Raw genomic sequence first — 26414 nt, forward strand, 5'->3', positions numbered from 1 at the left:
TCCTATGTAGTAAAGTGAGAGAAATGGCCCACTAGTTTTCACCTCTTACTTCTTTATAACAATCAGTAAATTAATTCAGTTATATATAGGTACATAGTTACTAGATTCATGACATTAAGTACTATGTAGGATTCAGAGGTGGGTTGAGGATTGAGTTAACCTGCACTCTTGGTGTTGCTGCTACAATGTACCACTGTAAGTTACTGTATTAAAATACATTGTAAAATGTGCACTGCCTGGTATGTAAAAGCATTAAATAACATCACAAATAGTGAATGCAAAACATGACCTATTTATACAGTTAACAGAACACTGGAACTGTGCTATTAAGCACACTAGCTGGTATTTTTTCACATCTGTTAGTTTGAGAATTGCAGTGGTACAGTTGAAATAAGAACAATCTGTGTACCTTATGTGTTTTCCTCCAAAGGTACATTATATTTGTCATCAACACATCTAAAATGGAAGATTAGAGTCATTAAAGTGAATTGCCTGTGATAGATTTGAAGATGCAGTATAGAATAGTTACTGAGCCTGGAGAGAAGGAACTGATGATGGTTGAGTTGACACCATTGCTGTATGTGCAGTTACTGGCAGCAACTTTGAGGTGTTACAGAGAGTGCTCGGGACTGAATTCGATACCTGGCCAATGACAGAATCATAGTACACATATCTTGTGAGATATGTTTATTCCAGGGACAAAATCTTGCCAATGATGAACATTAATAACCACATGGTGACTGAATTCTCAACCTGACTACATTGCACACACTGTGGGCTTATACAAGCCTCATCTGACATTGGAAAAGTTCTGTAGCCAAAATAGTCATGTAATGGTACAAAGCTAGGTAGGATTGCAACCTGTGAGGAGGCTGCAAAGAGATGGAGACAGATTAAGTGGTGGGCAACAGGTGACAGATGGAGGATAATGTGGGGAATTGAGAGGTTATTCACTTTGGTAGTAAGAAGAGAAAAGCAGAATTTTTTTTAAAAGGCATGAAACTTGTAAATATTGATGTTTAGAGAGACTTGGGTGTACTCATACAAGGAACACAGGAAGTTGACATGCAGGTACAGCAAGCAATTAAGAAGGCAAAGGGTGTGAGGATTAGAGTACAAGAATAACAAAATCTTGCTACAGTTATATAGGGCTTTGGTGAGACCACACCTGGACTACTGTGCGCAGTTTTGGTCTCCACATCTAAGGAAGGAAATACTTGCATTGGAGGCAGTACAGTAACGGTTCACTAGATTGGTTCCTGGAATGAAACGGTTGTCCAATGTTGAGAGGCTGTGCAAATCGGGCCTATACTCACGAGTTTAGAAGAATGACAGGTAATCTCATTGAAACATACAAGATTATGAATTGGCTTGACATGTAGATTCTGTAGTTTCCCCTGGCTGGGCAATCTAGAAAACAAGGCACAGTCTCAGGATCTAGATCATTTAAAACAAAATTGGCTTGGTGATAGGAGGCAGAGGGTGGTAGTGGAGGGTTGTTTTTCAGATTGGAGGCCGGTAACCAGTGGTGTGCTGCAGGGATCGGTGCTGGGCCCTCTGTTGTTTGTCATATATATTAATGACTTGGATGTGAATGTAGGGGGCATGATTAGTAAGTTTGCAGATGACACCAAAATTGGTGATATAGTGGACAGTGAAGCAGGTTGTCTAAGGTTACAACAGGATATAGATCAACTGGGAAAGTTGGCAAGGGATTGACAAATGGAATTTAACGCAGACAAGTGCAAAGTGATGCATTTTGGGAAGTTAAACCAGGGCAGGACATATACAGTGAATGGCAGGGCCCTGGGGAGTGTTGTTGAGCAGAGAGACCTTGGGGTGCAAGTACATAGTCCCCTGAAAGTGGCAACATAGGTAGACAGGATGGTGAAGAAGGCGGTGCTTGCCTTCATCGGCCAAGGCATTGAGTACAAGAGTTGGGACGTCATGTTACAGTTGTACATAACGTTGGTCAGGCCGCATTTGGAGTACTGTGTACAGTTCTGGTCGCCGCACTACAGGAAAGATGTGATTAAGCTAGAGAGGGTGCAGAAAAGATTCACAAGGATGTTGCCTCATTTGGAGGGCTTGAGGTATAAAGAGAGTTTGGATAGGCTGGGTCTGTTTTCCCTGGAGCGAAGGAGGCTGAGAGGGGACATGATAGAGGTATATAAGATTATGAGAGGCATAGATAGGGTACATAGCCAGAGTCTGTTTCCCATGGTAGGGGTGACTAAAACTAGAGGGCATAGATTTAAGGTGAGAGGGAGGAGGTTTAAAGGGGATGAAAGGGGTAAAATTTTCACACAAAGAATAGTGGGTATCTGGAATGAGCTGCCAGAGGAGGTGGTGGAGGCAGGAACTGTAACAATATTTAAGAGGCATCTGGACAGGTACTTGAATGAGCAAGGCATAGAGCGATATGGAATTAATGCAGGTAAGTGGGATTAGTATAGATAGCATTCTGGTCGGCATGGACGTGATGGGCCGAAGGGCCTGTTTCTATGCTGTACGACTCTATGACTTTAAAACACAAATGAGGAGGAATTTCTTCACGCAGAGGGTTGTGAACTTTTGGAATTCTCTACCCCAGAGAGTTGTGGATTCTGCATTGTTGTGTATATTTAAGGCTGAGATAGAATTTTGCTCCCCAGGGAATCAAGGGGTATGGGGAGCGAGCAGGAAAGTGGAGTTGAGGCAGAAGATCAGCCATGAACGTATTGAATTGTGGAGCAGGCTTGAAGGGGTCATATGGTCTACTCCTGTTCCTGTTTCTTATGTTCTTATGTGACTTTTGAAAAACTGCTTTTAAGCAAATCTTGTTGAAGCCCAGTGGTTCCAGATCCAACTAGTAGCACAAAAAATGACCACATTGCTAATATAGACAGAAATACAATATAAGGGAGCATTAGGAAACACATTGGAAGGCAGATAATGGAAGAAATTGAAAAAGAACTTGAGCATTCCAAAAGGAACTGATGTTATTGGTTCTATCAGGACATGCACTTCTTCTTAAGTTCACAAATCCGTGAATCAAACCCTAACTCCATTGTGAGCTAGTATTTTGATAAGGAGTTCTATTTTAAATATGTGTTATAAGTTCCTGACGCTGACCTCCCTTTACGTTCTCAATCTGCACTGCATACACACGGTCTGCAGAGCAGGATGCTCTTCTTACACCCAGTTAATCGTGACCTTGTTTCCTGTTCGTTGCACATTGCCTTTTTCTGTTGCTAGCTGAATCATTGCTCCTCTTAGCCAAACAATACCCTACTAACACCTTAAACTGATTCCAGGCAGTCTTACCTTTAATCTGAAATTGGAGATTTAATTATATCCACTTCAGATCTGAATGGTCAAGCAAATAATCATACACGAATACTGTCAAATAAAGAATTCACACTGACCCTTACAAGGTGCCTGGGTGAGTCATATACAGTTACGTTCAAATCGGTTTTAAAATTGATGATATTGGCAATCTTAACCATCCACTGTCTGTAAATTGTCAGATCGTCTGACATCCAGTACTCAAGCAGAAATTTCCTCCTGTTAAATACTGGGAAAACAAAGCCATTATCTTCAGTCCTCTCCAGAAACTCCATTCCATCCCTCTCCATGGCAACTGTCTTAGGCTGAACTAGACCATTCGCAAACTTGGTGACCTTCCAGCCACATATCTGTAATATTACTTGTCCCTTTGGTGTGTGCTCTGTTTTAAGACTCACAGGACGACAAGTAATATCCCAATAAAATGTGGGTTTTATTATAACTGAACTGGGGTGTATATATACAAATAGTTGCTGTACGAGCTCGATCTAAACATCTCTTACTCTGCTGGGCTCCACCCACAACTGCCTGGTCATGTGTGACACAACATCACTTCCTCTGGTATCTTCATTTGCAGCTGTTAAGGTGGTGCCTTCTTAAGGTTGTCCCACACATCACCCTTTTTTCCAAAGATAAAAACATATGTGCAATATACAGTGATGTTGTGGTTCGAACTAACTATACATTATTAAACAAACAGGTAAGCAAAATTAACATTCTCCAAAACATAGAGGAAGTTTCCTAGTTTCCTTGTTCATCCCAATCTAGTTATCATGAACCTCTTCTCACGTTTGGAAAGCTTAGAAAAATGATGAAAAAATCACCGGCAATCCCTCAGGCCTCCAGATATTTGCTGCAACGAACTGAAGTCAGAGGAGAGACTCCCAGTCATATTGCCTCTTCGTGCCAAGAGTCCTAGCCCTTGGGATGAATTTTATCAGCGCGCCGCACTCTGCGGTGGCACGCTGTGAAAGTGGCGGCCTTCCGATACGGATGTGCCGCTGCACAGCCCCCACGATATTACTCAATTTACAATTTAAATTGAGGGGGTGGAGCAGCTACCGCCAATGACATCATCGGGGTGGCCGCCGCTTCCCCGGCAATGGTGTCCAGCGTCATCACACAGGCACTGGCGCCAGCGCCATTTTTATAGAGTTTCAAGCCCTTCGCAAAAATTTTATATTTTTAAAATCATATTACACTTCATTTGTTTTTAGTAAATAAATAGAAAATGGAGGCCCTTTCCCAACCTCCCAATGGTCTTTTCATTCCCCTTTATTCTGAAAACTTATTCCCGACCCGAACTTCCCCCTCAACCTTCTTATGTTTGACCTTTAACCCCTTCCCACCATCCACATGCTAATAAAGAGTGTTTACCCCGCTCTCCCTCCCACCCGCCCTGATAATTTTATTCCTCCCCCCTCCCCGCCAGTGTCTCGCCTCTGAACTCCAACTGCTCGTGATTCGGGGCTGGTTGGTTGTAAAATTGGCGTGGGATGGTCGCCGTTGGCAGGTAAGTTCATTTAAATTTCATTGGTGTTAATTTCAATATTTAAATGAAGGCCCCGCCACTAAGTGGCGGGGGGACTGCACGAGGCCTCGCTGCCGCCGCTAATATCTGGCGGGACCTTCTCGCTGTCAGGGGTCGAGGTGGGCCTCTCCCTGAAGAATTTTATGAGCTCCCTTGCCACGACCCCGGATGTCAAGGGGCTCGTAAAATCAGTCCCTTGTGTCATTCTTTACATGGATAGACCTGATAGATTCAACTTGGATATTTTTCGCCATCTTCGGTGCGTTACTGACTTCATGTATTGTGACAATTCATAGACCTCGGCATACCAGAAGTCCTGCAACAGCTGGTCCAGTTGTGTCTACAATCTAAAATACTTGTGGCAGCCATTTGGAGCTCCCATAACTGCACTACAAGGTTATCGTTACAGTGCACTTCATTGGAGAACCATTGTAGGCAGTCAGCCTAACTGTGGTGGGTTGCACCATAGATTTCCATTTTTTTAAATACATGTCCTTCATTATATGGATGGGCAGAATATTTTCACTTGCTCCGATGTCAATTTTTACCCTGAGTTTATGCTTGCCACTCTTCTGTGGACATATAATCGTGGCGAATGCCTCAGATTACGCAATAGCATTGACATGTCAATCCAAATTGACTATCTGAAATGCTTATTGCTGTTTGCATGTGAGCACTCTTTGTCCATAGCCTCCTGGCAATCTGTGTCGCTGCTGACCTGAAGTATTTGCTTGGGCTTTTGTTTTATGTTGGCATACCTTTTGTTGTGTTTGCCATCCTTTCTTGCAGAAGTTCTCTCAGCATGTGATCTGCTACCATTCTTGTGTGCCGTGTCTGAGCTTGACCTTCTGCACTGTCTTGCCCAATGTCCTCACATGCCACAAGCTTTGCACAGGTCCTGGCACGCCAGACAAATGCAAATTGGGAGAGTCAGGCCACATTTGCCACAAGGCTTAGCAGACTTCTGAGCCTTGGTTACCATCTTATTGTTGTATCTGCCCCCAACACTTGGAACTGTTGGCGTCCAGCCATCATGGCTTCAAATTTCCTTCCTTGATTGAGTAGTGTATCTATGGTGTGCCCTTTCTTCTTTCTAGAAGGTCTTTTTCAAAGGCCTCTAGTGGGGTAGACGTGATTACAAGCTCTATAACCCATTCTGACAATTCGATATCTGAAAAGTCACAATATTGAGCTTTGTCTTGACACCTTGCAACAAACTGGTCAATGTACTCATGTTGCCATTGCCGGTAGGTCATAAGCTCAAGCCTATGTACTTGGAAATTTGGCTTTACTTTCAGTTGCTTTTCCAGGAATGTCCAGATCTTGGTAGGGTCCTTCAGATCCTCAGCTGACAATCCTGAGGTATTGAACCATTTCAAACCCTCTTTGCCCAGTGCAAGCTTAATTTTGGTAGCTTGTCTCTCTGATTCATTTACTTCTTGGTCCAGGAGTCACAGCTCCATTTGCTGTTGGAATCGTTTAAATGTAGGTGCTCTGTCTGACACCTTCCAGTCCATAACTGGATACTTGAAAGCCATTGTCATAATGATCCTACTTTTTAAAATAAATATAAGACTTTTACTGGTAGTATTTTTCACAGGCACACTTCTGTTCATTTCCCTTTTAAGACATTCTTTTTTTAGACATGCTCCTTTTAAGAGTAATAGAGACTGCAACCTTTGTTGTTGTACAGCTTGTTTAAAAATAAAAGACACAGGGTCTTTGTTGATGCAGCTGTTCATTTTTTTAAACTGTGAACTGCCTTTTTTAAACAGTGAGATTTTTTTCTAAGCAGCCATTTTTATCTGGCAGTACTGGCTGCTGCCACAGCCAGTCTTTCACTTCATGCTGGACCTCCCATGGTTCTCTTGGGCCCTTCCCGCTCTTTTTGCTTTAGGCGAGAGTTAAAACAATAATGGCTTCAGCTATTGCTTTTAAAATGTTTTCACCCACTGCTAGATAGGTGAAAGCTCAGATCTCCTGGAAAATTGCTTGCCATACTCAGAGTTTCAACACCTCCCAGGGTCCTGTCTGTAGCCTGGCTCACTGCAGTATTGTGGAGTCTCTTGCTAGCTGCTCTCCTGATAGATCTTCAGCCACTCAGGTGGGTAGCCTGCATTTCTTTGTTCTCTCACTTGATGTGCTCTTCAAGAAAGATCAAACATTGCCATAATGTGATTTTTGGGAATCTTCAGATAAAATATATCCCTCCACTGCCACCATATAATATTATTTGTCCCTTTGGTGTATGCTGTGTTGTAAGATTCATAGGACTGCCAGTAATATCCCAATAAAACATGGCTTTTATTAGAACTGAACTGGAACATTTATATATATATATATATATATATAAAATAGTTACTACATGAGCTAGATCTAAACACCTCTTACTCTGCCGGAATCGACTGCCTGCTCATGTGTGACACAACATCACTTGCAGCTCTTAAGGTTGTCCATTCTTAAGGTGGTCCCTACTTAAGGTTGCCCCACAGCAGTATCCTGCCCATCACCAAGACAGCCTACTATCATCTCCATTACATCACCTCACTCCACCCCTGTCTTGTCTCAGCTCATTGCTGCTGAAACCCTCAAACGTGCCTTTATTACCTATAGACTAGACTATTCCAATGCACTGTTGGCAGCCTCCCATCCTCCACCCTTCATAAACTTGAGCTCATTCAAAATTCTGCTGCTTAGGCCCTAAACTCTGGAATTCCCTTCCTAAACCTCTCCACCTATTTACTTCAGTTTCCTCCTTTAAGACACTTCTTTAAAACCTACTTCTTTGACCAAGCTTTTGGTCATCTGTCCTCATAGCTACTGATGTGGCTCATATCAACTTTTGTTTGCTAATGCTCGTGTGAAGTGTCTTGTGACGTTTTACTATGTAAAAAGTGTTATATAAATGCAAGTTGTTGTTATCTAGGTGAGAGATAACAGTTCTGGAGAATGGGATGCTTTTTTTTTAGTATCTTATTTTATTTTCAAGCACTTACAGCTCAGGTATAGGGAGGTTCAAAGTAAAACTCACTTAACCCTGTCTCACTGATTAGCTGTAACTTAGCCACAATGCCACATCTCTACTGTACTAGTCTGAATATATTTTGTTCATCATACAGCCTCACTAAGTTATGTCTCTATTTAGTGCTGATTAGTGGATAGATTTCTGCTGTGAACCCACATTCATGGGCAACTGGGCTAAGAACTCCAGAACTCACTTTATGTAGGATCATTGGAACTGTTAAGAGAGCAGAAGTCTTCATTCCAACAGTCTACTCCTGAATCAAACTTATCCCAGATAGAGGAGACAGTGTGCATAGTCGATTGTGTCACTCAGTCCCTGATAAATGCTGCAGGGTTGAATCCTGACATTTCCCTTCTGTTTTTTTCCAGTTGGCTGGGTGGGCCTGAGGTTTCGAAAGCCCATCCAGTGCCTTCTTTTGTTGACAGCTTTTCTGCTTAAAGGGGCCAGATTTTGTCACCTTTGGAAGTCCTGCCCTTGAGTAACCGGTGCCACTGAAATTATGGATAGCTGCTGAGTCCTGACAGCCAGCAATGGACTTGAGGATTTCTGATCTTCAGTTTAATCCATGTTCCAAGAAAAAATCTCAGTGTGCTGAGGTACAGGAAATGAATTCATGATCCACTTACCCAAATTATGTGACATGTTGGAACCAAATTCAGCACTATACATTGTGATGGAATTTGAAAGTGCAGACTGCTATTTGCACAGTTGGCCTGTTGAATGTACTGCTAGGTGCACTGACCTTGAATTCAAAATTGTATTTTTTTCTGAGTCAGTCCTTTACTGGAAAATGAAGCTGAAAGCTTCAGAGTTCTGGTAAACAGAACTGGTTCAGACCAGTTAAAAACACAGGACACAGAGTCATATGATCAAAGATGTGAACAGAGCCAGTTCAAGCTCAGGTTACAGGCTGCAGAGTTGAAGCAAGCAGCAAGCTGTTTTTTAAACAGGACAAGCTGCTGTGATTGGCTGCTGCTTTCTGGGAGCTGGCCCTTGGCAAATACAAGTTGCTACAGATGTTTTCAGTGTCTTAAAGAGTTACTAATGACACCACGCCATTAAGACTGTTGTGGGTAGGGCTGAGGTCATTCGAGAGGTGACAAGACTGAAATTTTGGAGGGAAGACTACAATGCTCGCTATCAAAGAGAATGCATCACATTTGTGTCTGCATCTTGGAAGATAGGATCTGGAGATCTACCTGAAAAGTTCAGAGATCTGAAGGACTTTATGGCTGTAACTGGTGCTATCTTTGCTGCAAGGACTGCCCAGAAGTTCCGTGAAATCTATCTTCGTTGCATCTGAAATTAAGCTATAAATATATTGACTGTGATTTAACCATTAGTTTATGTTTAATTTATGTTGGTTTTGGTTTGAGTGTTAAAGTAAGATTTGTAAAAGTGAAATCTTGTCCGATTTTTTTCTAAATTGGGGTTGGTCAGTGGATTGGATTCTTTTGGTTTGTGATCTTCACGGTGATCAGAACAACATAAATAGGTCAGTTTCAAGCAGGTTCATTCTGCAAACATCTAAGTGAGGCAATCTGGCTCAACTGAATACATCAATCACTCTCCAGACAGATACTAACCGAGAACACTAGCAAAAACTGACCGACAGCTTCACATAGGCTGACACAATCCCAAAAAGCCAACCCCCTGAAAAAAGCTGTAGAGGCATGTGAAAATAAGCAGTTAAGCACAGTACAGTGAGACACGAACTTGCCATAACCTAATGTTACAGCCATGTGGTGAGATTTGGGTGGTACCCACTTTTCAACTCTCACCTGATAGCAGCAAGTGCATTATATTATTAAGGTCTAGATTTTGTTAGGTATATGGAATACTTTCCTTTATCGGCCGAGGTATAGAATACAAAAGCACAGATGTAATGCTGGAACTGTATAAAATGCTGGTTCGGCCACAGCTGGAGTATTGCGTACAGTTCTGGTCCCCACATAACAGGAAGGATATAATTGCTCTGGAGAGAATACAGAGGAGATTTACAAGAATGTTGCCAGTGCTTGAAAATTGCAGCTATGAGGAAAGATTAGATAGGCTAGGGTTGTTTTCCTTAGAACAGAGGAGGCTGAGGGGTGACTTAATTGAAGTGTACAGAATTATGAGGAACCTTGATAGAGTAGACAGGAAGGACCTGTTTCCCCTGGCGGGGAGGTCAATTACCAGGGGGCACAGATTTAAGGTGATTAGTAGAAGGATTAGAGGGGATATGAGGGAGAAAACATCCACCCAGAGGGTCGTGGGTGTCTGGAATTCACTGTCTGGATTGGTGATGGAGGCAGAAACCCTCAACTCATTTAAAAGGTACCTGGACCTGCACCTGAAGTGCTGTAACCTGCAAGACTATGGACCGGGTGCTGGAAGGTGGGATTAGATTGGGCGGCTAGTTTTTTCAGCCGGCGCAGACACGATGGGTTCAATGGCCTCTTTCTGTGCCGTAACTTTTCTATGGTTCTATGGTTTAACCCCTTTGGGTCTTTTTTGTCAAATAAACAGACAACGACAGATTTTCTTGTAGATTTAAAACAGAAAATGAATAGTTTATTGATTAATACACCTTACGTCGAAATTGTTGCAACCGCATCCACTCACGCATTCATTTGCGTGCGTTCGCACGCACACACACACACACACACAAAAAGATAGATATAGAGGAAAAAAGGGGTAAGCAATTACAAGTGGGGGGTAGATTTCGGGGGAGGTCACAGTAAACCTGTTGAATTCTCTTGGAAATCAAGTTCTCATTGGTTCACACCTGAGGTGATTGTGGATTTCTCTCTTGGTTGAAAGTTCAGTTGAAGTTGGTGGATTACTTCTAGTTCACTGCTGTAATAGTGTAGATACAGAATTCTAGAGCATGGCACATGCCTTCTGGTTTGCTGGAAACAAGCTTCTGGATGCTGCTTTTCTTCCCCGGGTGTCCCTCTCTTGGCTGCTTTTTAAGGTAAAGCTGTGTTACTTCTCACCACCTGGTAGGAGATGCTCTGGTCTCTTCCCCATGGTGATCACACAAAAGCCCAGGATGTGGCTACATTACACATTTTTTTCAGTAGAAGACATTCAATTTTGGAATATTTTAGGATGGGTGCAATTGACACCTCTTAGCTTTGAAGATTTTCCTTTATCCCTTTCAGACAATTTGAATATAAAAAGGCCAAGCCTTTTTTTCTTCGGTAGCCATTTTGGAGCATTGTTCACTTTTTAAAAGAAAGTCCATTTTTGAAAAGATAAAGTCAGTTTTATAACTCTTCAGATTCCGTTCATAAGTTTTGTATTGTCACACTTCTTGTGCACGTGAAACTAAGCTTCAGGGACATCCAAAATTCCATCACTTTTGTTGCAATACACAGAAGCACTGTTTGCAGCAGTAGTGATTTAGAAATAACTAAATAGTGATGTGGGCACTGAAGGCATGAGATTTATTCTCCATGAGCCCGTCCTACTTTTCCCAGAGCATTTTGATTATCTGATTTGGTGCATGTATTGGCATTTCGGAGCCCAGCATAATTCTGATTGTGAATCTGTATGTGATATTTTATTCAACACATCATTATTCCAACCCCACATATTAGTTTAATTTCAAACCATAGGAATTCTACAAAGACAGTGACCAGAATTGTCAAAATAAAGCCAATCGATGCATTTATACCATGGAATCCTTTAGTCTCAAATAGTAGTTACAGCCAGTATTTTGGAAAATAAATCTTCTTGGAAGACACCAGCTGGGTCTGTCCCAGCAAGGTCTTTTCAAGGATATAAGCTGCTTATTTTAATTTTTTTTCAGCCTCAAATTTGTGCACAACAAACAAGGAGGGAAAGTGCAATTTGTTTAATTTTAATTCAGCCCTCAACTAATGTGGTGACAGACTCCAGTCCCACCTTTCAAATAATCTCATTCGTTGATACTGACATAAAAAGCCAATGAAAAAGTTGACTTTCCAAGTGAAAGGAAGATGAGATGACACATTGGTTAGTGGTTGGCATTATTTTCATTTTCTTAGGCAATAATAAAAACACTTGTCTATCATTTTGAAACTTCCTAATCGTTAAAACCACAACATTACTGTCTCTCTAAGCCTTTACCCTGCTCTTGGGCTGGGAGTATCAGATGCTGGATTTGGTATAAAATGTGGAAAAACTTTTAATTCCATAGCAATGTCAACCTTCATCTTGATGAATGCAAATTCCCAGTACATTCGCAAAAAAGAGTTGTCCCTCAAATGATTAATAAAATTTAAATAAGTTCTCCCATTAGAATAAAGGTCAATTGCATTGCTGGACAATCCCCAAAATCAAGTGAGTAAAATGAAAAGATCAAGGGAGGTGGTCCTGTCCAATGGGTAGTCAATATTACTGTATCTGATTTCACAGTAGCTGTTTAACAGTCAGGTCTGCTGATTTTATTTTGACCCTAGCATTTTCTCCCTTTCTTAGAATGCCAAAGATTAGGTATAGTTTTAACTTTGTTTGTAAATTAAGCAATCAAAGTCAATTGAGTGATGGAAAATGTCAACAGATTGGATTTCCAAGCTGCCAGTATTGCTTTCAAAAAGAAATTGCCTGCATCAAGCAAGCTATTGACAGTGAGTGGGAGAAAGATAATGAATGAGAGAGTTGTAAATGCAAGATGAAAATGATACACATCAGAAACCAGCTTTGACTTTTTCATTTTATGAATTTAATTGCCTTAAGACCAGTAAAGCCGTCATGGCAAGTTATAGCCGATGATAACATATCATGAACAAAACGTTATCATTGCAGAAATGTTGCACCCTGTAGGATTACTGGAAGACTTTTACATGGTACCAGTAAAGTCCTGTCCTTACATCAATCAAGGAAGAACAATGAAGAATTCTATGTCTTCTGAATGCCAAACTCTGTTTCTTTGAGACAGTTTTAACCAGCAGTTGGCAGTTGTAACTTTCAAAAGTCTAAACAACCGGGTAAATCCCTAATTGTATGTGAATGTTCAAAACTTCTGCTGGGAAGCAGAAAGGATCCCTGGTGAGAAATGGTGTGCATTTAGCTTGCAGGCATCTATTAAGGTTTTCCATCTGTATGCCTTGATTGCTTTGGTTGAACCAGGAGTTGGAAATAAAGAATGGAATAATGTCTGAGCTTTATCAGTACAATATTATACAAAAAAATCACCATATTTATATATATATATATATATATATATGTGTGAGTGAAATTTGCAGGCCACTTACGAATAAGATTTTATTTTTCAAATGGCCTTTATCTATTCCCCAAGCGAATTTTTTTTTTAAATGGTTGAAACTGCAGGGAAGTAGAACGTCTTTCAGTTCATTGAATGCTCCTTGCTGGTTTGTGTCACTTGCTTGTGTTTCAAAAATAACCCCCACTGTGTTGATCTTTGTACTTTTCAAATTCTTTCCTCTTTTATCGCAGGGGAATCTTTGCCGCTGGCCACCTCCAATCAAGTTCTAATGAAGTTCAGTGCCAAGAGTCATGCAACAGCTAAAGGATTTCACTTTGTCTATCAAGGTAGGTTTTGTGACCCAATCACTGAAGCATCTTGTTCAATAATTGAACTTCTTGATTTAAAGCGTAGTTGCTGTGATCCAATTATCTTTGTTTTTGAAAATCAAAATGATATTTTCACAAGGATCAACAGTGCTGGAAAGTTCTGCAAGACTGTTAGTCAGTGGATTTATCAAAAATCATGTCCTTATCATTTAAAATCGATGCAAATTGGATGTAAAATGATTTAACATTATATAGTCTGTTTTGATTCTCGCATTACCTTTGTTTCTTCCATCTCTGGACCTAGTTAACTGTCTGAGCCCCTCTCCAATTATAGGCCATTAAGGCACAATTGCTTCTTTGCAAGTATCTTGCAGATTAGGCAATGTGTTCTCCATTACTTCCTTACCAGTAAAATCTAATATATGTGTGTTTGTGTGTATGTGTTAATAAGGCCACATTTACTGATCATTCCTTGTTGCCCTGAGAAAGTGGTAGTGAGCCTTCTCAATGACCTACTGCAGTTCATGTGCTGATGGTGTTAGGTAGGGAAGTTCAGGATTTTGACCCAACAGCAATGAAGGAATGGCAGAATAAATGCATGTCAGAATTCTGTGTGACTTGGAGTGGAATATGAATGTCATGATGTTCCCATGATCTTGCTGTTGCCCTTCATAATGTTTGAGGTCATGGGGCTGAGAGGTGCACCCAAAGTCAGCTTTGTGAGTTGCTGAAATATGTCTTATGCATAATACATTCTACAGCCACAGTGCTCCAGTAATGGAGAGGGTGGATATTGAGTTGAGTGGCGGGGCTTCCAATCAAAGAATCTGCTGTATCTTGCATGGTGCCCAAATTCTTGAGTGCTATTGCACTTGCCCCTTCCAGGGGAAATGGATACTTTCTTCTTCCTTCGATGATTTTCACTTGCGAATCTTCTCCATTATTCATGGCTAAACATTGAATATTGGCACACCATTTGAATGCAAGGACTTTCTCAGCCAGCTCAGATCTTATCCTTGCCTGACATCCATGCCTGTGTACTTCTGGCATGGGTGAATGGATGGTGATGAGGAGCAGGAAACAAGATGGGTTTTCCTCTTCCTAAATCAAAAGCACTGAGGCCAGCTGGAGGCTACAATTATCATGTCAGCTGAGAACAGCACAGACTGGAGAACAAACCTGGGATGTTCCTGATTATCGCACTGATTTTTGAACCACCATGAGAACCAGGGTTAGGGTACTTTACAAAAAAAAATAAAGAATATATAACTCACAGGATTTTGAGCTTCCGATTTCTGTGACCTATGTGTCCAGAGTCAGCAGGTGCACCTATTCTAAATCTAAACAAAAGCAGAATAAATTGCACTGTAGCACATCAGGGACATTGAATGCACCATCAAAAATAATATTCTACATGAGGTTTAACATCATATTGCATGCCTTTGGTCTAGACATCGTTGTTGACCAGTGTTCATTGAATATCAGAAATTCTCTCTCTCATAGTTATAGCAGATAAATCTGTGAAATTATCAACACAATAACAAAGGCAAGTAAGGAACTGGGTTCCATCAGTCAAGGTATAAAGTAGAAATCAAGAGATTGTATTTAATTGTATAAGGTATTGGTCAGATAAATCCATTCTGGGGTATTATTTGCAGATTTTCTCATCTAATCCGATGAAGGATATTACCCTTGGGAGGTTACAGAAATTAATGATTAGGATGATTCTAGATCTCAGCGTTTAAGTTATGAAGAAAGGTTACCTAAATTGAACTTGTTTTGTTTGAGGTGATCTAATTTAAGTTTTTAAGATCATGGAGATAAATGACTAAGTGTTCAGTATGGTGGAAGGTTCGGGGGCAGAGTCTAAAAATTGGGAATTTAGGAGAAAAACAAAGTGGGACAAACAATTTTTACCTGAAGGGTAATATAGTTGGGGAATAATTTATCAAGAAGGGCCATTGAAGCAGCGATTATAAGTGAGCTTAGATGTGTTTCTGGAGATAATAGCTTCAGGGGTAAAGGCAGAAGAGAAGGTGGGAGGATGGGTTTGACCTGGAAACGAAGAGCTTGCTGAGGTCTAATGATTCCTCACAAATTCATTTTTTTTTTTGCCAAAAGCACTGGCTGAATTATTGGCAGGAATTCAATCTTAATTCACCAGAAAAACATCTCTTCTGTGGTTTATAATGTCATGCCAACTCTCTAATCTGCACTCCTGGGGCCCGCTCTGACCTGTTCTGTCCAAAATACCAGTTGGAGTTAGTGTAAAACTCAGGACCTCAACTTACATTGTAAATACTGCCTGACTTGGGGACACTTCAGCCACTCAGTGATAGGCCCCAGTATGTTGCCATTTGCCACAACAGCAGGAACAGGATGGTCAGCTATTCTCCTCCATTTTCAGGCACTACTGCCCTGTTTCTACCAGACAGGAGGCCTCAAAATTCAGCACTCTAATTTCTGTTTTTTTGTTAGCTTAGAGTACTGAGCAGCTTTATCACTTGTTTAGTTTTTGCTTCAAAGTCACAATGTAAAATCTGAAAAGCTAAAACCAAGCACAATTTTAAAGGACCTGTTGCTTAATCAAACGTAGAAAAATGTCATCTTTTCTGCCCCATCAACGTTCCTTGACTCCCAGTTTCAAAACAACACGTCCTGCTGCCCCATTTCGCATTGGACTATTCTCACTGTTGGTTGGCTCTCAGTTTGAGGTTGACAGTTTGTGCTCATTTGTGCTGAGCTGTGTGCCATTTTCTGCAGTAGATTAATGTCAAACTCACTTCATATGACCTGGTGCAAAATGAACTTTAACCTGGAATGGACTTGAGTTTAAGTTCCCAAAGGAGAAAAAAGCAAACTTCTAAGCATGATTTCAATTACATGGGGCGGCACATTTCAACTATGGGGCGGCACAGTGGTGCAGTGGTTAGCACCGCAGCCTCACAGCTGCAGCGACCCTTGTTCAGTTTTGGGTACTGCCTGTGCGGAGTTTGCAAGTTCTCCCTGTGACCGCGCGGGTTTCCGCCGGGTGCTCCGGTTTCCTCCCGCAGCCAAAGACTTGCAGGTTGATAGGTAAATTGGCCATTGTAAATTGCCCCTAGTGTAGGTAGGTGGTAGGAGAATGGTGGGGATGTGGTAGGGAATGTGGGATTAATGTAGGATTAGTATAAATGGGTGGTTGTTGGTCAGCACAGACTTGGTGGGCCAAAGGGCCTGTTTCAGTGCTGTATCTCTCTATGACTCTATGTTGGCTATTATCTTTCTTCCATACTAATTAGGAGCAGGAGTAGGTCACTCAGCCCTTTGGACCTGCTCTGCCATTCAATAAGTTCATGGCTGAACTGATTACTCCACATTTCCACCTACCCCCGATAACCTTCTACCCCCTTGCTTATCAAGAATCTATCTATCTCTGCCTTAAAAATGTTCAAAGTCTTTGCTTCCACCGCCTGTTGAGGAAGAGAATTCCAAAAACTCATGATCCTGTGAGAGAAAAGATTTCTCCTCATCTCTGTCTTAAAATGGGCGACCCCTTGTTTTTAAACAGTGACCTCTAGTTCTAGCTTCTCCCACAAGAGGAAACATCCTTTCCACATCCACTTTATCAAGCCCCACAGGATCTTACATGTTTCAATCAAGTCGCTTCTTATTCTTCTGAATTCCAGCAGATACAAGCCTAGCCTGTCCAATCTTTCCTCATAAGACAGCCCGCCCATTCCAAGTATTAGTCTAGTGAACCTTCTCTGTACTGCTTCCAACGCATTTACATCCTTCCTTAAATAAGGAGACCAGTACTGTACACAGTACTCCAGATGTGGTCTCACCAATGCCCTGTATAGCTGACGCATAACTGCGCTACTTTTGTATTCAATTTCCCTTGCAAAAACAATAACATTCTATTAGCTTTCCTAAGTACGTGCTGTACCTGCATACTAACCTTTTGCGATTCATGCACGAGGACACCGAGATCCCTCTGCATCTCCGAGGGGGATTCTCGTGATATATTATCCTGCTTCTGTACTGTCAGCATGTATGCATATGCAGATGCACATGCGGATCAAAGGTGTATGTGAAGACTCATTTGGATATGAGGTTTTTATTCCAGGTGATTTTTATGTAAAGCTCAAAAGTAAGTTCCTGATAAAAGTTAATGTTTAGGTAACTAATTTACATATAAATAGCCTGTCATTTCCTTTGAAATATTGTCTCTTGTATCTTTCGGTTTGAGCCTTTAACCCTCCCCTTCACTGTCTGTTTGATGACAAATCGAGAACTGAATTTGAATTATTCCACTGATTTACAGCCGTGCCCCGGACAAGTGCGACACAATGTAGCTCGGTACCAGAACCAAGGTATGGCAAAAGAATCGGAAACGACTTTGCTGTAGGGGCCATTATCCGCTTCGAGTGCAACCCTGGTTATGCCCTGCAAGGTTCCAAGAACATAGAATGCCTAGCTGTGCCTGACGCCTTGGCACAGTGGAATGACTCTGCACCAAGCTGTTCAGGTAAGTAGACTGAACCTTTAAAACTTCTTAAATCTTAGAATGTAATACCTCTCATCAGTGACTAAGCTTGGCAAAATGACATAGACCAACCAAAGGAATTCTTGTAAGGATTTAAATTCTGACGTATACAACGTCATCACAAAATGACTATTGGGTTAGGTTATTAATTTAATTCCAGTGACTAAAGGCCCTGCAATTCCTGGGGATAAAGAGGATGGAAATCCTGAGTTCAGGGGCAGCACTGCTGAATTTCTCTTGCAGGCACAATGGGCTGCATTTTGAAAGGCTGCCGCCAGAAGAGGCAGTGGGCGAAAAATCATGGTGGCCCGCAAACATGGGGCATGAGTCGCAGAGCTGCCGCAATTCCAAACGCGGCGGCTAATTAGCATGGCTGGAGCAGCCACCTCCCAATGATATGGAGGGGGTGGGCGAGCCAGCAATGGCATCCGGCGCCAATGCGCAGGCACCATTGTTAAAAGGCTAAGAGCCCTATATGACAATTTAAATTTTTAAAGGGCCAGTTATTTTCCAGTTTAAAAAAATGAATAGAAAAGACTTTCCATGCCCTCTCCCATCCCCCCAATGGCATTACACATCATTCCTGCCCTTCTCCCCAACCTCCCCAACCAAAGTTCAGACCTTTGTCCTTTACCCCTTCCTGTCACCCCAAACCAATCCAAAGCCTTTGACCCAGCTCCCCTCCATGCCCCGCACTGAGAAAATCATCATCTTCCCCCTCCTCACAGGTGTCGTGCCTTGTTTCCCCAATTGGGGATTTGAAGGCATGGCATTGCCGGCTGCCAGAATGAAGAACTCAACCTGCTGTCATAATTGATGCGGCCAGCATGCTAATGAAAGGTAAGTGCCCATCTGCATATTTTAATGCAAGTACCAGAGCCGAGTGGAGTGGGGAGCTGCCACGAGGCCTCGCCGCTACTGCCGAGATCAGGACGTGGCCTGCCGGCATCTGGGTCGGTTGCAGGTCTCATCTGTTGCAATCTTCATGCCCGCCACCCCGTCACCGTTCCCAGCATCGGAGACCCTTTAAAATCCAGTCCAATGTGCCTGTTCTAAAGATGCAAGTGACCCTGTCCTGCCTGAATTTGAGGTGGAGTCCCTGGCTTGAGCTTAGGGTGGACAGGGTGTCTGCTGCATTTATGCCTGTGAAGTGGGCCCCAATACTTTTGGGATGCACATGAATAAACTGAGGATTCAGTAAATCCTCTGACTTGAGTAATGCCAATTTCTGTTGCTTAATTATTCAAGAATAACACTTTTGCTCCACCAGTGGCTCAGTGACTCCATCCAACGAGGAGCCGAGCTGTACAGATCAGGAAGGGGCCTGGTGTGATCTGTAGTTACTGCTGATTTAGCTGGCCCCAGCCACAGTAACAGCAGGGGTGCTACATTTGGCTGTATAGTCGAACAGGAAAAATCAGCTTTCACGTCCAAAGGATCATCCTCTGCCATTTCTGCCGCCTCCATCATGATGCCACCAGCAAACACATCTTCCTCTCCCCTCCTCTGTCAGCATTCCGAAGGAACCATTCCTTCTGCGACACTCTGATCCACTCCTCCATCACCCTCAACACTTCCTTCCCCTTCCCATGGCATCTTCCCATGCTATCACAGGAGGTCTACAGCTGCCATTTTACCTCCTCTCTCCTCACCATCCAAGGCCCCAAACACACTTTCCAGGTGAAGCAGAGATTTACCTGTACTTCTTTCAATTTAGTATGCTCACTACTCACAATGCGGTCTCTTCTACATTGGGGAGATCAAAGGCAGATTTGGTGACCACTTTACTGAATACCTCCATTCAGTCCACAAGCATGACCCCGAGCTTCCCCACTTGCTCTCACGCCTGCTGCAGTGTTCCAGTGAAGCACAATGCAAGCTTGAGGAACAGCACCTCATCTTCCAATTGGCCGCTTTACAGCCTTCTGGACTCAACATTGTGTACAACAATTTCAGACCATGACTGGTCTTAAACTTTTTCATGTTTTTGCTTTCGGACAGAGCTGTTCATTTTTCTGCCATTAACACTCTCTCTAGATAAATGCTTTGTCTTTTACTACAACTATTACCACTCCCTTTGCCTTTTATTCCATGACATCTTTGTCATTTAATCTCTCCCACCCTCTGCCCTATCACAGACCTTCCCTTTTGTTCTCCCCACCGCCCCCCCCCACAACTTTCACTTGCTCAAAACCTATTACATTTCTAACCTTTGCCAGTTCTGATGAAAGGTCATCGACCTGAAACATTAACTGTTTCTCTCTCCACAGATGCTACCAGACCTGCTGAGTATTTCCAGCACTGTCAATTTTTATTTCAGATTTTGAGCATCCTCAGTATTTTGCCTTTATTTTAGCCATCATTCCTGCTCATAATTGCCATCCAATGACCCTGTAGTTATGCAAATGTGTGGAAATTAAGTGAGGCTGGGATTGAACTCAGAAGTTACAATTTGTGCAGTCAAATAAGCTCTCACATGAATATCAACAGCTTAGATGGGGTACGAGAGAGTGGGCAGCATCTGTGGAATTGAACCGTAGAAATTGTATCTTAGCAACTGTACCTTGGCAGCTAGTTGACAATTTTGAGAAGGGAGGGGAAAATTGTTAAGAAGAAAAATACATTTACAAAAATCATTTGTCTTCTGTCTTCTCTTTTGCTCTCACGACATAATTAACTATCCCTGTCAGTAGAGGCCCAGAGGGTCAGAGAGTCACCAGCCTGTTCCCAGGGCTCCGCCAATACCAACTGCTAGGAGGTTGGGCAACTATCGCTCTCTTACTTTCTTTCCTCCTTCTACACTTGTAGCTTTCAATCCACATTCACACACAATACTGTTTAGCATGATAGCACTCTGACACATTGTGCCAAAGGACTAGCCATGTTGACTAATTCTTACAACTTGTCAGCAAATTAATCATTATATTTCATTTTGGCAGTCGTTAATCGTTAGAATTTCTGCATCCGTATTTTCACCAGATGTTGAGAAATTCCCAAATTATTTGTTCCATTTCAGAGAAAAACAAAACAATTCCAGGAAGCAGATTACCAACGTCTCTTCTTTGGCAACGAAATGAACAGAAGCTCTTTCAGAAAATAGTTCTTTTCATAACTTAACTACAGTAGCTGATAATATTTACCAAACAAATAACAAAGTGATTCCTGACAACGCAGCCAGCCACTGACGTCATCAGGCTGCGCCAAGGTGCGCACATGTGCAGGCGGGCTCCTGCTCTCTGCGCGTGCGCTGCGTTCCGACTTGCCAGGACTTGTTAGTGCATGCGCCAATGACATCATTGCGTGACGTGTGCATCTTCGGGCAATGCGCCTGGTCGGCCTCTGCGCATGCACTTTACGCGTACAGCCATGCAACGCCACCAACAGGTATTCACCCATGCGTCAAGCTCCGCTCTCCCCCCCTCGCTGCTCTCTCCGGCCGCTCCACTCCCCACCTCGCTGCTCTTTCCGGCCTCTCCGCTATTTCGGCCGCTCCGCTCCCCCCTCGCTGCTCTCTCCAGCTGCTCCGCTCCCCCCACCCTCGCTGCTGTCTCCGGCCACTCCGCTCTTTCCGGCCGCTCTCCCCAACCCCGTCCCCAGCCTGCTCCGCTACCCCCCTGCTCTGCTCTCCCCCCGCCCCGCCCCTGCCCCGACCCGCTCTGCTCCCCGGTCCCGGCCCGCTCTGCTCCCTCCCCCCTGTCCCCAGCCCGCTCTACTCCGCCCCCTCCCCCCGTCCCCGGCAAGCTCTGCTCCGTTCCCCCCGTACCCTGCACGCTCTGCTCCCTTGCCTCCCCGGCATGCTCGCTCTCTCCCTCCTGCCATTGTGTGCTGCCATGTGTTTAGGTTAGGTTGCCTTTGTGTGATTATTTGAGCAGCGCCATCTTTAGACCTGGCAGCTGCCTGAAGTCACAGATTGTGACGTTTTAGTGGCACATGCTGCATTTCCGCCACCTAGTGGCAGCGTTGTCAGCAAACGCAGCCAACAAATAAAAATAAAAACAAAATTTCATTGCTGAAAATAGAGCATTTCAAATGTCAGTATTAACTACTGAGAGCATGCAATGGCAAGCAGCTTGGATGAGATTTACAGAGGAATCAATGTACAAAATACAAAAGAACCACAAGGGAAATGGCAAAGATGAGGGAGCAAGAAAGAACAGTGAGAACTAATCAACAAAACTATTGTTCTGTCATGAGTTATGTTTTCTCGCTGTGCTCATTCATCCTTGTCTGGTTGATTTCTCCTTTTCTTTTCTTTTGGGCCTCCTTATCTCGAGAGACAATGGATACGCGCCTGGAGGTGGTCAGTGGTTTGTGAAGCAGCGCCTGGAGTGGCTATAAAGGCCAATTCTGGAGTGACAGGCTCTTCCACAGGTGCTGCAGAGAAATTTGTTTGTCGGGGCTGTTGCACAGTTGGCTCTCCCCTTACGCCTCTGTCTTTTTTCCTGCCAACTGCTAAGTCTCTTCGACTCGCCACAATTTAGCCCTGTCTTTATGGCTGCCCGCCAGCTCTGGCGAATGCTGGCAACTGACTCCCACGACTTGTGATCAATGTCACACGATTTCATGTCGCGTTTGCAGACGTCTTTATAGCGGAGACATGGACGGCCGGTGGGTCTGATACCAGTGGCGAGCTCGCTGTACAATGTGTCTTTGGGGATCCTGCCATCTTCCATGCGGCTCACATGGCCAAGCCTATTTTTATGGGCATAGTTTCAACTCCATTAAGGAGGCAATGGTGTAGTGGTAATTTCACTGGACTAGTAATCCAGAGCCCAGACTAATGCTCTGGGGATATGGGTTTGAATCCCACCACAGCAGATGGTGAAATTCGAATTCAATTAATAAAAAATCTGGAATTTAAAACAACTAGTCTAATGGTGGCCATGAAACCATTGTCGATTGTTGTAAAAACCCATCTAGTTCACTAATGTCCTTTAGGGAAGGAAACCTGCTGCTCTTACCTGGTCTGGTCTACATGTGACTCGAGATCCACAGCAATGTGGTTGATTCTTAACCGCCCTCTGAAATGGCTTAGCAAGCCATTCCATTCAAGGGCAATTCGGGATTCTGGCCTAGTCAGCAAACAAAATTTAAAAAATGTCCATTGTAGTCACGCTGACTACAGTCAGACTGTGAAAGGGTGGTGGGTGATGAGCTTTGTTAGTTATGCTAAACTGAACTAATTTCATCGCTAAAGTGATTTTGAGATTCTAGTGAGAATTGAATTTTTGTGGTGTTTATTAACCCACCATTTCATCACCATAGTCAGAGTCAGATATCAGTGTTATACAGCACAGAAACAGGCCCTTTGGCCCATCGTGTCCATGCCGGCCATCAAGCACCTAACTATTCTAATCCCATTTTCCAGCACTTGGCCTGTAGCCTTGTATGCTATGGCCTTTCAAGTGCTCATCTAAATACTTGTTAAATGTTGGGAGGGTTCCTGCCTCTACCACCTCTTCAGGCAGTGTGTTCCAGATTCCAACCATCCTCTGGGTGAAAAAGTTTCTCCTCAAATCCCCTCTGAACCTCTTGCCCCTTACCTTAAATCTATATGCCCCCTGGTTATTGATGTCCTCTGGTTCTCAACCCTTCTGCCAATGGGAACAGTTTCTCCTTATCTACTCTGTCCAGACCCCTCATGATTTTGAACACCTCTATCAAATCTCCTCTCAACCTTCTCCTCTCTAAGAAGAACAGCACAAATTTCTCCAATAACCAAAATCACCACCTTCAGGAAAGGAAGCAGAAAGGAACTAGAAGTCAGATTGGAAGGAGGGGAAAAACAGAATTAAAAATAAGGGAAGCATTACTGTGTACTCACCAGAGAAACAATTAATGTGAAAAGCCAAGCATAGATGAAGAAATAATCCCCGCCGATTTTAATGATGTACAACAGCAATGAAGTCACAGGCAGCAAAATACATTGAGTTACTGCAAATTTCTTCAAGGCATCTTTAAAAAAGAATCCCAAAGTAATTCTGTCTTCTTTCTTTCTCCTATGCAACAAAAAAAAGGTGGCCCCAATGACTCTTGACTTCCCCCAATTATGCCATTGGCAATCATTCATTAGATAATGCTGTTCAAAAATTGGACAGGACATCAATGGATGGCAGCATTATTGCCAGATGTGTCTGACTTTGATAATTTAGAAGGAGTCCTGATGTTTGCAATGTAGCATGTAATCCTGCAAAGTCAGGAAACTGAAATGATAATTACTTTTAGTCAGTGCTCATTTTTTGCCAGCCAAACTTGTAGCTTGCAAAAGAGAATTTTTTTTTTTACACAGTTACTTCTTGTGATCTGAAATGCACTGCCTGCACGAATGTTGGAGACAGATTCAGTAGTAACTTTGGAAAGGGAATTGGATGTACATTTAAAAAGGAAAAAAAAAGTGCAGGGCTAAAGAGAAAGAGCAGGAGAGTGGGACTAATTGGATGAACCTTTCAAAGAATCAACACAGGTATGATGGGCCAAATGGCTTCCTTCTGTGCTGTAAGATTCTATGGCCAAGATTTTATGTGGCGCCCCTGAGGCAGGGTTGAAGGTTTGGAGTGGGGGAGGTGGGTGGCTGCGGCGGGGTCAAGGGCCTGTCGCCGCTCCATCGCCAAGCCATCTTCCGGGGGCGGGATAGGCTGACAATCGCCTTCCCACCCAGAGGCTTATTGAGGCCCTTAAGTGGCCTATAACGGGGTGGGGGAGGGCCTCCACTGCGCAGGGAGGATGCCTTGTGACACAGGCTTCCTCCCTGCGAGCTTGGAGGGGTGGTCCCTCATTCGTGGGCAATTTGTGGTCCATGAAGGACCCCCACCAGGCACCATGGACAGCTTTACCCCTCAGAACCCCCTCCTCCCCCTGCCCCCCACCACCCCCGGTCAGGGCCATCCGGACAGGCGCCGGTGACCTTGCCTCACCTACCTCCGGTCTGGGGTTTCAGCCAGTGGGCCTGGCTCCAAGGCCTCTGCAGTACCAGCAGTTACTTGTTGTGATCTGACATGCACCACTCCCAGTTGCAGTGCGGACACTGCCGAGCTTCCGGCCTTCTGATTGGCAGGCAGCTCTTGGAGGTGGGATCCCCATCTTTAAAGGGAGGGGGATCCTAACTCCTGAAACTTTGATTCAAAAAGTCTGGAGGATTGCTCCGGGGGAGGGCACGAAAAGGCAGAGGCGGGGCTCACCCTGCCTTTTTGGCCCGGCGCCAGGAGTCCTGTCTCCAGCACAAAATCCAGCCCTATGATTCCCTTCCCCCTCAGAGTAAACGACCAAGCTCATGACTTTAGTCCTTGGAGGCCATTTCACTCTACAACCTGAGGCTCACATTGTCTGCAATTTTCTCAACTTGAAATTGTACTTACTCCCTCAGCAGTAAGCATATTGACTTACTAATTAGGAACAAATAGGCTGTCTGTAATGGTCGACTTCACCAATTTAAATAATGTGCAGTTGTTGCACAATCTAAAGGTTCACAGGGGTCCAAAAAAGTCCCAGTAGTTGTTCAGTATTGTTTAGAAGAAGGACATACTTTCCCTAGAGGAAGTACAACGAAGGTTCACTAGTCTGGTTCCTTGGGACCTATGAGGAGACATTGAGTAGATTGGGCCTACATTCCCTGGAGTTTGGAAGAATGGGAGAGGATCTAATTGAAATCTATAAAATTCTTAAGGTGCTTGACAGGATAGGTGCTGAGAAAATTATTCCCCTGGCTGGGGAATCTAGAACATAGTCTAGAACAACTGCAGTCTCAGAATAAGGGGTTGGCCATTTAAGACTGAGATGAGGAGAAAGTTCTTCACTCAAAAGGCTGTGAATCTTTGGAATTCTCTACCCCAGAGAGCTGTGGATACTCAGTTGTTGAGTATATTCAAGACAGATGTCGAAAGATTTTTGGGAATTACAGGAGATGGGGATAGTGCAGGAAGGTGGAGTTGAGGTCGAAAATCAGTCATGATCTTATTGAATGGGGGAGCAGGCTCCAAGGACCAAATGCCCTTCTTCAGCTCCTATTTCTTAATGTTCTTATAATTGGAGTTGCAGGTGTAGAAATAATAAGTGGTGGTGGGAGAGGGAAATATCTTTGGAGCAGGAACTAAAAAGTGATGATTACTTATCCACATTAAATTTTGCTGATGTCCACTCTTATTTCACAGCTAAAGCAATTTCTTTCCAATTGAAACAGTTTCTTCTGTAGCATCCATGTATGCAATTAAAATGCAGAATCATGGAAATTTCTGGAACAGTATCTGACAGAAATTTGGTCGAGTAAAAAATGATTGATTTGATGACATGCTTAGATAAGTTAGATAAAGAAAAACTGTTCCCATTAACTTATGGTGCAAGACCAGGAGAAACAGATTGAAGGTTTTGGGCAAGAGTTACAGGGGAATGTGAGGAGGAAGCTTTTTACGCAGCAAGTGGTAATGACCTGGAACTCGCTGTCCACGAGGGTGGTGGAAGCGGAGACGATTATGATTTTAAAAGGAAATTGGAAGGGCACTTGA

The 26414-nt window shown here is 43.2% G+C and overlaps 1 protein-coding gene across 1 annotated transcript in view; it reads left to right on the plus strand.

Annotated features, from left to right (window-relative positions):
* Positions 1-26414, plus strand: part of csmd2 (CUB and Sushi multiple domains 2) — a 2056060-nt gene that overhangs the window by 1747390 nt on the left and 282256 nt on the right. Inside the window, exons 33-34 of the mRNA XM_068011193.1 lie at positions 13311-13406; positions 17695-17898. Of these exons, the coding sequence (XP_067867294.1) occupies positions 13311-13406; positions 17695-17898 (300 nt within the window). The remainder of the gene's footprint in view (positions 1-13310; positions 13407-17694; positions 17899-26414) is intronic.

Source organism: Heterodontus francisci, chromosome 31, assembly GCF_036365525.1.
Source record: "Heterodontus francisci isolate sHetFra1 chromosome 31, sHetFra1.hap1, whole genome shotgun sequence".
NCBI lineage: Eukaryota > Metazoa > Chordata > Chondrichthyes > Heterodontiformes > Heterodontidae > Heterodontus > Heterodontus francisci.